The sequence below is a fragment of the Meles meles genome, chromosome X, assembly GCF_922984935.1.
Source record: "Meles meles chromosome X, mMelMel3.1 paternal haplotype, whole genome shotgun sequence".
NCBI lineage: Eukaryota > Metazoa > Chordata > Mammalia > Carnivora > Mustelidae > Meles > Meles meles.
This window is the reverse complement of record NC_060087.1, coordinates 101,777,545-101,788,821: the sequence shown is the minus strand read 5'-3', so window position 1 is coordinate 101,788,821 and position 11,277 is coordinate 101,777,545. Positions and strand designations below refer to the sequence as shown.

Below are 11,277 nucleotides of genomic sequence, written 5' to 3'. Positions count from 1 at the left end.
GGTCAAGATGGAGGACAGAAGGCAACTGGATGAACATTCACTTACTGCCTTGCATTTTAAGGGTTTCTCCTGTTTAAATTAGATGAGATTCATACAATTACCATTTTATTTTTTTTTAAAGATTTTATTTATTTGACAGAGATTACAAGTAGGCAGAGAGAAAGAGAGAGAGGAGGAAGCAGGCTCCCTGCTGCGCAGAGAGCCCCATGCGGGGCTCGATCCCAAGACCCTGAGATCATGACCTGAGCGGAAGGCAGAGGCTTAACCCACTGAGCCATCCAGGCGCCCCACAATTACCATTTTAAAGTGGACAACTCTTTCTATTTCTTGATTAGTAAGCACAGGACCAGGAAAGGTGGGTACATGGTCCTTTTAGGAGGAAGCTCATTCAGTTAGGACGATCCCCATTCAACAGACCTGTGGTTCTGGATATACCGGGCCTGAATACTGCTGTTATATTGGGAATATCGTTGGGTCACAGGACCAAGGTATTGTCTGATAAGTGAAGGGCTGGAGACTGGTTTGGAAGGAAAGCTCTCCCTCTCAGGAGCTACTGCAGCGCTTAAAGGACATGGAACAAACATCTACTCAAGTGTTGCCCTCACCACGTATGCAAATCAAGTCAAGGACAAAAACATATTTCAGATATTTTTTATTTCTTCAAATTTATCAGGAGTGACTGAAATAAAAAATATAATTGAGTCCCATCATCATGGAAATGGCTTTAAGAGAAAACTGCTCAGGTATTATTGCTTCCCGTTTAACCAGTGAAAGTTGCCATCGATAAACAGACAGCCAACAGTCTGTCAAGAATGCTCAGGATATGTTCTATCATACAACATGCCTGTTCCCGGGAGGGAGGGGAGAAGGCTCGGAAATAACTTATGTGAACTTCTTGATTTCATCATACAAGACCAGCACGAAAGCACCACCCATGCCGCGGAGAACATTGGACCACGCCCCCTTGAAAAACGCTTTGGCGCCTTCATCGCGTGCGATCTTCCTCCAGCAATCCACTGTGCCTGTGTACATGATGTCAGCTGCAAAGAATAAAGACACGGAGTCGGTGACCAAAGGCTGATGAGAGTCCTTCCCAGACTTACTGGACCAAACTGGAGCCCCGCCTCCAAGAGTGCGGACGGCAGTTCCAGGAAACTTGACATTGACACATTCGCCTGGGTGATACTGAACTACTGATGCTGTGAGCAGAGAACAGGGCTATGTAGACGACCCCTTGGCCTTAAGCTCTAACACCATTTAAGCACCCTCATTCACAGGCATCCAAAGGGCCTGCTCAAAGGCAGACACCATCAACCCCATCCCGCCATCAGGAACAGACCTCATTTTTAAAGCCAGGCACCGCTAGCTTGTGGCCCCAGCTTGTCCCCGGCCTGCGCGTCTTTTTATCATTTGCTCCAGCGAAACTTACTCCCTTTGCGCCCAGACTGCATCATCATTCGGCGGCGAACAGTGTCAAACGGATAGGAAGTCAACCCAGCAACCGCTGTGACAGACTGTGCGATCATCCAGCTGATGAAGATGTGAGTATTCTTGGGATCTGGAAGCATTCCTGGGAAGAGGGAAGAGACGCTTTTACTAGAAAGCAGAGTTTTAGGGGCCTGTTGTTTCCTACACCCCCGCCTCCCCCCCACCAACATCTCATCCCTGTGCAGAGTTTGCCCTGGATGACCACGGCTTCCTCTAGCAATTACAGCAGATCTCTGGCTCTGGAAAATCCGGCCGGCATTAACCACCTTTCTGATGAAAGGAACACAGCTTCAAAGTAGAGAGAGCAAACTTACCCTTAGCGGTGTCATAGATACCGAAGTAGGCAGCTCTGTAGATGATAATACCCTGCACAGACACATTGAAGCCTTGGTACAGGCCCCTAATGCCATCAGATTTGTAGATCTTAACCAGGCAGTCACCGAGGCCTCTGAATTCCCTTTCAGCTCCGGCTTTGCCCACATCAGCTGCTAGGCGGGTACGGGCAAAATCAAGAGGATACACAAAGCACAAGGACGTTGCCCCAGCTGCACCACCCGATGCCAGATTCCCGGCAAAGTAGCGCCAAAACTGGGTTCTCTTGTCCACGCCACCCAGGAAGATCTGCTTGTATTTATCTTTGAAGGCGAAGTTGAGAGCCTGGGTGGGGAAATACCTGATGACATTGGCCAGGTTACCGCGCCAGAAGGACAGGACTCCCTGCTCCTTGGGGATACGAACCACGCAGTCTATAATGCCCTTGTATTGCTTATCCGCAGTGATTTGCTTGCTCGCATGCTGCACCTGACAGACAAGAGGAGGGCCGACAGGGAGAGTTACAACCACGGAGAAGGAAGAGAGGAAGAGAATGTTATCCTCTGTATCACTGGCTGGGCTTTCAGGTTAGCTACTCCCCACAGCCAGTCTTCTAGATCATACAGGATGGACCCTCCCGACCCTCGGAGGCCAGTCCCCGTGGAAGGGGTGCTCTGCAACCTTAGAAGGCATGAAGCCTCCACCCCTTTGGGTGGGGGGCACCCTGGGTCGGACCCGTGACCTTTAGACCTGGGAGAAAGGTCATTACCTCAGACCCAGGTTCAGAGGCACCTGGGACTGTCCCGCCTAGGGCGCGGTCACCTTGGTGACCGTGGCCTCCGCCTCGGGGTTCCGTTCCGCCCCTGTTCCTCTCCCAGAGGTGACCCACAGGCCCCCAGCCCTGCGCCCATCCGGGGGCGCCCTCTAGGGCCGGAGCGGGGGAGCGCGGCGCTAGGCTGCCGGGACACGGCGGCGGCTGCGCGGGGGCGGACGCAGCCGGCACACGCGCTTCCCGGCGCCGGCTTCCGGCCCAGCGAGGTGAGAGCGCGTCCGCCGGCGGCGCGGCCCCCCGACCTGCCGCATGGCCTGCGCCGGGCTGTTATGTTATCTCCTTGCCGCGACCTTGAGGCCTTCGGCACGGCCAGGTGTCCCTCCCTCCAGCGCCGGCTTCCAGGCTTCGCCCTTGACCTCCAGGCCCCCGGGAGGCGGCCGCTGCCGGGCTGCCCACTCCGAGCTCGCCGCTGCCCCCCCACCCCCCGGGATGCCAAGGCCCGGGCCCGCCTCGCCTCCCTCCGCCCCGACCCGACCCCTTCCTGGCTCCAGAACTTCAGGTCACCAAAGCACCTCCCTCGAGCTGGCCCTTTGGTCCGCCTCTGCGGCCACCCCTGCCCACATCGGGCCGCTTCCCCCAACGGAACTGAAGAATTAACCCCCTCTTCTCCGGCCCCGGGGCCAGGCTTTCTGCGCGCCCCCTCCCCCACTTCCTGGTTCGACCCTCCCCCCCCTCATCCCCGGAGGTACCTGCAGCAGCAGCTTGACCCGCTCGATGGGCGCTACCGCCGTCTTGGAGATGGCCGCGGCCACTCCACCCGCCAGGAAGTCCTTGGCGAAGGACACAGCGGCATCTGTCATGTTGAAAGGAATGAGACGGACGACTGCGGGACTGCGGTAGGAACCGGCTGGGACTCCGGGACTCTGGGGCGGAGCGAAACAAATGGCCGATTTATATAGGGCGAGCCGGCGCCCCGGCGGCCGGCGGCCGGCGTCGGGGGCGGGCCTGGGCGGGCACCGAGCCCCAGCGCGCGGGCCCACGGGGTGGCTGAGTGGCTCAGCACGCGGGGGGCGGAGCCGCGGAGTCGGGCCCCGGGGCCGGCCTCCCGCACGGCGCGGCTCGCCCGGGACACCTGCCCCGGCCTGAGGACCCTGCGGCCCCGGGCTATACCTGGGCTACGGCCGCTGGACTCTGGGAGAGGCCTTCGAGTGGGGAGGCCGGGTGAGGTCACGGGTGTGCCTGCATAGAAACCTCTGCAGTATTGAAGGGGACGCAAAAAACAACAACAACAAACAAACAAACAAACAAAAAAAAAAAAACCAAAAACCAAAATCTCGGTAACTAAGATAAATAATAGTTAATGCAATGTTAAAAAAAAGAAAAAAATACTATGGGCAAATGACGGCCGGTCGCCGGTTTCTGTAAATAAAATTGAAATGGAGCCCCAGGGTTGGGATTAGGGTGAGCCATGTGAGGCAGTGTCCTGCAAGTGCGGGGTGCGATTCTGTCTTTATTTTAAATGGTGATAATTTATTCTTCATGGATTTTGGCCTTACTTTTGACTTTTCAAAAATGGTGCACTAAAAATCATTTGTTGTGACTACTGAGTTGTTTGGTGCCCCTTAAGTTTTGTGCTAGGGCGGGAGCCTCATTCTTTTCACCCCAAACCTGGCACTGTTCTGGAGCTTCCCCAGTGAAAGCAGGGGAAACTGGGGGGAATAGCAGGGTTGGGACACTATCAGCGTGCCTCAGACTCTTGGTTTGCAAAAAACGATTTAACAAAGATCTTCCCCAGAATTGGCAGAGGAGAGTCCCAAGGACTTGGCTGGGGGCGGGGACATTATTTTAGCCAGAAGTCAAATAAAGAGGTTGTAACAGGAAGGTTAAGAGGCTATGTGAACTAGGTTGGCATTTAGCTCCTTGGACGCAAAGTAAAGTGCTTGGATTGAGTAGATTCCTGAACTCCAGAGCTTTTAGAGGAATTAATAGAATTTGATTGACAGGCTTTGTGTCAATGGACAAGTGCTTACTGAGCCCCTTAATCCCTGCAGTGGGTAAGCATTTGCCAGACAAGTCCTTAAAAACCTACTTGCTAGCTCGAGTGCACTCTCTTAGGTTTGGAACAGAAGCAGAGAGTGTAATCACATATCATATGTCTAAGTAGTAACAACAGTGTTTGTAAAAATGGTGATACTGGTGCAAATTGCAACTGCCACCCAACCCGAGGTTGCCCAGCACAGTGAAGACACACACAGAAGGGTTTCCTTCACCTTCCTTTCCTGCCCTCTCCCACCTTCTCCAGATCTGCCCATTGAAGGGCCCAATTCTAGGGTTCCTCCAGGATGGTGAGGCCCTTCATTTAGTTATACTTTGCAATTTGGAAGTCTTCCCAGGAACTCCAGCAGTCTGAAGTGATGAGCACACACAGAGAGGGTTCAGAGAAGAGCAGTTTGGAATCCAGCTTTGTTGGTCCTGGGTAAAACCCTTGCCTGATGTTCATGGGAAGCTGCTCCATTTCCCATTAGTTGATTATAACGGTGATGCAGCTGGATACAAAAGTGATCTTGCCGGAGAGTTTCAGTGATGAAGTATATTCTCCGAAAGTGATAGTCCCTCCCCTTGCCTTTACTGGTGAGGGAATTAACAACTAAAACAAAAATCTGCAGAGCATTTTATTTAGATGGAGGTGGTTTGTAGAATGCATTTCAAAGTAGAATTGAAAACCTTTGCAGTTTGAACTCTTGACATTCTGGTTAATACACTTTTATTGAAGTGTTAATTACTCTATGATACCCCTTGCCTGTCACTTAGGTACCCCTTTATCTGTCTTTCACTGGCCACATCTGCTACTCCCTTTGAGCATGATGTCCCTACTGCTTTCTATTCCAAAACTCTTTTGCTGTCTCAAGCACTTTCATGTATTCTGTTGTGTCAGATTTCTATCTCACTGCAAAAAGATGATCAAATAATTACATAGAATTTGTCCCTTCTCGGTCTTTGGGTGCCTAAGTGTAGTTTTATTAAAGAGGAAATACAAGATGGGTCATTTCAAAGCAACTTCATGCCATGCTTTGCTATTTTGCTAAATCCACCATGGCGGGAGCTTTCTTAGTTGTTTATGATCAGGTATGTTTCAAGGAGTCAGATAGATGTTTTCAAAAGTGTCAAGGTCATAAAAGACAAAGAAGGACTGAGGAACTGTCACAAATTAAAGGAGACTAAGGAGAATGACATCTTAATGCAACATATGATCCTGGATTGGATCCTGGACCAGAAAAAGGGCATTGATGGTACTATTGCTGAAATTTGAGTATCTGTAGATTAGTTACTGGTAGTCCACCAATACTGGTCTTAGTTACAATGGTTGTGTAAGATGGTAACATTTGGAGAAGCTGAGTGAAGAAAATATAGAAATTCCTTTTTAAAAAAAAAAAAAGATTTTATTTGACAGAGAGAGAGGGAGCAGCAGAAGCAGAGGCAGAGGGAGAAGCAGACTCCCCACTGAGCAGAGAGTCTGCTGTGGGGCTCGATCCCAGGACTCCAGGATCATGACTAAAGGCAGCCTCTTAACTGACTGAACCACCCAGGCACCCCTAGGAATTCTTTATACTTTGTGTGTGTACGCAAAATTTTTATATCTGAAAGTTAAAAAAAAAATTTAAAAAGAAAAAAAAAAAAAAGAAGAAGAAACCAGGAGCAAGAGCCCAGGAAATATAGAGATTGACATTAATGATAATAATGATGATGTTGGTGGTGATATATGGCTGGTCAATTCATTAAAAACGAATTCCTCCAGTGAAGCATTAGTGGGGGATCTGTGTTAGTAACTATTATGTTTCTGGAAGCTTTTTAGACTGTAGGTATAATTAAGAAAGAGGAACTAAAGCTAAGGTAGGGCCTAGTAATTCTCAAGAAAAAACTAGGAAGAAGGTCAGAAATGATACTTGGGCCTCAGTTATCTATGTACCAACACACCCAGAATATAGGTAATAAAGTGAATGTAAAATGTTAATATAAGCAAGAAAACTCAATTTTATGGGTGTCGTGCAAACTTGGTAGAGTAGGACTTCTGTCTGGAAAAGGAAGGGGAAACCTGGAGGTTTCCATGGTAACCTCCATGGTTACCATGGAGGACAGCAGGGTAGTAACAATATACCAAGAAGGTATAGTCAGTTATTCTTTGACTGGAGGGGGACAAGCATTCAGTGAAAATGAAAGGGAGAAATGAAAGTGATTGTAGTCATGGAAGTATAAAAGGAACTGCCTGGTTAGATAACAGCTGTGAATAACACTTCATAAAACAGTCACATAGGCTAGAGATGGTGATCAGAGGCATAGACCATCTGAATCCTTGCTGTAAATCTCATTATTCTGATAGCAACCCATCGGATACATTCATAACTCTCTTGGTGATAATTACAGTTCTCAGAAGACTAAAGGATCAGTGAGGTCAATTGCTAAACTGGGCTTAATCCTGACAATAAATAAGGAAGATCTGGTTAGCAAAGTGAAAGTGACAAGAATCTTGGGGAAACTGACCATGCTGTGTGGGTCTGTTAAGTAGAATGCTGGGCATGGCCAGAGAGGTTAACTAGTGTGTGTGTGCGGCGGGGGGGGAGGGGGGGGAGGCTAGACTTCAAAAAGATGGGAGAAAAGATAAATAGATGGCCTGGCCAAATACCAAAAGAGAAAGATAGCTGAAGAGGGCAAGAGATTCCAAAGATAAAATTCAAACCTGTACAATTTAGGCAAATTCCAATGAGAAACTACAAAAGGAGAGGTAAATTTAAGTGTCCTTACACATTATTCTCTGAAGAGCTCGGATTTTAAAAGTACATATGTAGATGACAGGAGGGTTGGACTTCCAAGGACAAAGACCAAAGACTATCACAAACCTCTAGGAACTGAGTCAGAAGGGCTAAAGTCTAGAATAAACCCAGGCTTATAAAATGGGATGGACCACAATAAAGGGTTCTAATGTTTTATTTATTGCAGGACAGTTAAAGGATGAGGCTTTTAGAGCTTAATGGTAGCATGTATGATAAGTAACTGGGGGTCTTCGTTGACCGTGATTTGGCAATGCCAGGAATTGCTGATGAGTCTTGAGTTGGGCCAGGAGGATGGTGGTGAGCAGATCAAGGCCTCTGCTGGTCAGCCCAGAGAGATTTATGCTCACTTTTGGATGCCGTGTTTCACAGGACATCAACAAACTAGAACATATTCAAAAGAGGCATGAGGAAAGTTGAAGTACCTGTAAATCGTGTCATATGAGAAATGGCTGAATATTTGGATGAGAGATACTGGGAAAGAGCTTTGGGTCAAGGAGGGACATCGTAACTGTGTTCATGGGGCGCCTGACTGGCTCAGTGAGAGAAGCATGCAACTCTTGATCTCGGCGTTGTGAGTTTGAGCCCCAAGTTGGGTGTAGAGATTACTTAAATACTTAAATAAACTTAAAAAAAAAACACCTGTGTTCAGAATTGAAGGATTGCCAGAAGACAATTAGACATTCTATATGAATAGTCAGCACCTGCTGGTATCATGAAGATAGACTTCAGCTGAACAAGAAGTGACTTTCTAAAATACAAGCTGCTTAAAGGTGGGATGGGTTGCTTTATGAAGTGGGGGAACGTCTCATCGCTGGAGATGTTAAGAGTTGAGGCAGAAGGACCACTCGTTAGGGACACCGTAGAGGAGATCATTGCATTGACTGGGAAGAGTTCTGCACCTTCCTATTCTACGATTCTGTGTATCTTATTCTTACTCTTTAGAAATCTGTGCATCTTATGTATTCTTTGTATCTCTATAAATAGCATCTGAATTTGGGAATCTGGGGCCAAATAGGAAGAGAGAGGTTATTTAGCCCAGTGGTCAAGACGGTGGGCTCTGGAGACACACTGCGGGAGTTCAAATCCTGGCTCTACCACTTGCTGTCAGGCCTTGGGTAAGTTGCTTAAACCCTCCAAACTTCATTTCTTCCAGTGTAAAATGGTAATGATAATAATACCTATGATTCCAAGTGTTCCAGGATTTCGTTTCCTTTGGTGCCTGCAGTTCTTGCTTATACCGCTTGGAAGAATGAATAGGTAGACCAGATGAAGAGTGGTGGGCAGCAAAGCCAAGTTTATTGAGTGATAGAGTACAAAGCTCCCTAAGAGGAAGGGGACCCGAGAGGATTGCCACCAGAGTTTCTAAGTCGAGGGTTTTTTTTTGCTGGGGGTGGGGGGAGTGGGGGGGCTTGCAGATGGGCTGTTTTAATCTGATTAACTCTCCTGCACCTGTCACCCAATCAGGTTTTTGTCACCTGCCTATCACGTGGGAAAGGGTGGCAGGCTCCTTCCAGGGTGGTGTAAAGTCCTTTTAAGGGTGGTTTCCTTTTGGGGCGGGGCCCCTTGTCCCTGCCTGCCTTTTAGGGACAATTAAGTGAGATAATGTATGCATAAACAGTCTGGTACATAGTGAGTGTTCCATACACGTTAGATTTTATTAATACTAAATTAACACTGGGGTGCCTGGCTGACTCAGTCTGAAAAGCATGTGATTCTTGATCTCTGGTTTGGGAGTTCAAGCCCCACAGTGGGCATAGAGCTCACTTTGAAAAAATAATAATAATAAAAGGTTAAAATAGTATGAAGAAAAATACTAACTTAGGTTGACCTACTCTGAGTTTTAATGGACAAATCACTCCAACCTTGCTTGAGTAGGGCAGTAAGCCGGTTCTCAGTCCCAGGCAAGGACCCTACCTATAATCTGGTAACCAGACCAGAGACCATTTAAGCAGGATTTGAGTGTCTAAGAGGTACCCAGAAAAAGCACTGTTGGTTTTGTGACCTGGCTCGCATTTATGGTATGGAAGACTGGTGTTTGCTGCGAGGTCACTGAAGAGAAAACAATGCTTATCGTTTGTTGGCCAATCTTCTTGTATCTAGTCTCTTGTTACTACTTCAGCTTCTGGAACAGTCTTGCTCACATCCAGCTTTTTTTCCCCCTTAAGATTATTTATTTGAGAGAGAGAGAGAGCAGAGCAAGTGAGAATACAAATTGTGGGGAGGGGCAGAGGCAGAGAGAGAAGCAGGCTCCTCCCTGAGCAGGGAGCCTGATGCAGGAATTGATCTCAGGACCCTGAGATCATGACCTGAGCCAAAGGCAGATGCTTAACTGACTGAGCCACCTAGGGACCCCGAAGACATCATTTCTTACTTGGACTTTGTAAGTCTCTTCTATCTGGTCTTCCCATTCACAGCCTTTCTTCCTTCTGATCTATTATCCACACAGCAACCAGAGGGATATTTTTAAGTGAAAATCAGATTATATTGCTTTTGTACATAAAAACCTTCAATGCCTCCTGACTGCATTTAGAATAAAATCTAACTTTTTTTTTTTGAAAAAATGATTTTATTTATTTATTTATTTGAAAGAGAGAGAGAGCGTGCGCTCATGAGAGATAATGAGAGGGAGCATGAGTGGTGGGGACAGGGGCAGCGGGAGAGGGAGAAGCAGGCTCCCCACTGAGCAGAGAGTCCAATGCAGGGCTCCATCCCAGGACCCCGGCATCATGACCTGAGCCAAAGGCAGATGCTTGACCCACTGAGTCACCCAGGTGCCCCCAAATCTAACTTCTTATTATGGTCTTGACAGCCACGTATGATCTTGCCCTCTGTCCAGCCTCATCTCACATACCCTCTCCCTCGTGTGCCACACTACCAGTCTTTCCCACTACCCGTAGCCCTTTTGCACCGTCTGTTCCCTCTGCTGGAATGCTCTTCTCCCCAGCTCTTTGCACAGTTGGTTCATTGTCATCTTTCACGTCTCATCTTCGATGTCACCATTCAGAGCAGCTTTCCCTGACTCCCTGACTTAAAATATTTTCCTCACTCCCACATAATCCTCTGATAAACTGCTCTCTTTGTTTCTCTCATAACATTACAATCTATAATTACCTGACTCGCAGGTTACTTTACTAACTGTCATCCTTCTAGAATATAAGCTCTACGAGGGCAAGGAACTAATATCCCTTCTTTTCCTTCAAAACTTAGGTCAAGACTCATCACTAGCTCCTCTCGCCTATGATGATTTTTTTTTCCTTTATTTTTTAAGTAGGCTTCACATCCATTGTGGAGCCCAGCATGGGGCTTGAACCCACGACCCTGAGATCAAGACCTGAGCTGAGATCAGGAGTTGGACGCTCAACCGACTGAGCCACCCAGGCCCCCTTTGATGATCCCTTTAATCACTGATTCGGTAGGGAGCCCCTTGTTAGTGTTATAGACAGTTGCTACCGCATTATCATGTCTTTGCTTGTATTTGCTTTGTAATCAGACTCATTTCTTCTATGTAGGGATGTTCTGTCATTAAGACTGCGCTTCTCCTGGGTAATGTTGCATCATGCTTCTGAATCCTCCTCAAGTACTTAGTCCAGCTTGGTGTACAGTGTTAGCCACAAAAGCAGAAAAGCAGAAGACTCCCTTCACACCCCTGAGAAAATGAAAATAAGCTGGAAGTTTATTTTTGGGACAAAACTAGAGGTTTTTTTAAAGTGAATTATTTATTTATTTATGTCATCTCGACACCCAACATGGGCCTCGAACTCATGACCCTAAGATCAAGAGTCGCACACTCTTCCGACTGAGCCAGCCAGGAGCCCCCCTCCCCCCAAAACCCAGAGTTTTAAGAGCTGTCCTGAAATTAGAAAAATGAGGCATTCC

At 47.7% G+C, this 11,277-nt stretch overlaps 1 protein-coding gene across 1 annotated transcript; it reads right to left on the bottom strand.

Annotated features, from left to right (window-relative positions):
* Positions 1 to 637: 637 nt before the first annotated feature.
* On the bottom strand, positions 638 to 3,518 carry SLC25A5 (solute carrier family 25 member 5). Its single transcript, XM_045996259.1, has 4 exons — positions 3,322 to 3,518; positions 1,803 to 2,289; positions 1,430 to 1,570; positions 638 to 1,040 (listed from the first exon to the last, which is right to left on the bottom strand). Exons 1-4 carry the CDS (start codon positions 3,430 to 3,432, stop codon positions 883 to 885), a joined length of 897 nt encoding a protein of 298 aa, XP_045852215.1. The 5' UTR covers positions 3,433 to 3,518; the 3' UTR covers positions 638 to 882.
* Between the last annotated feature and the right edge of the window lie 7,759 nt (positions 3,519 to 11,277).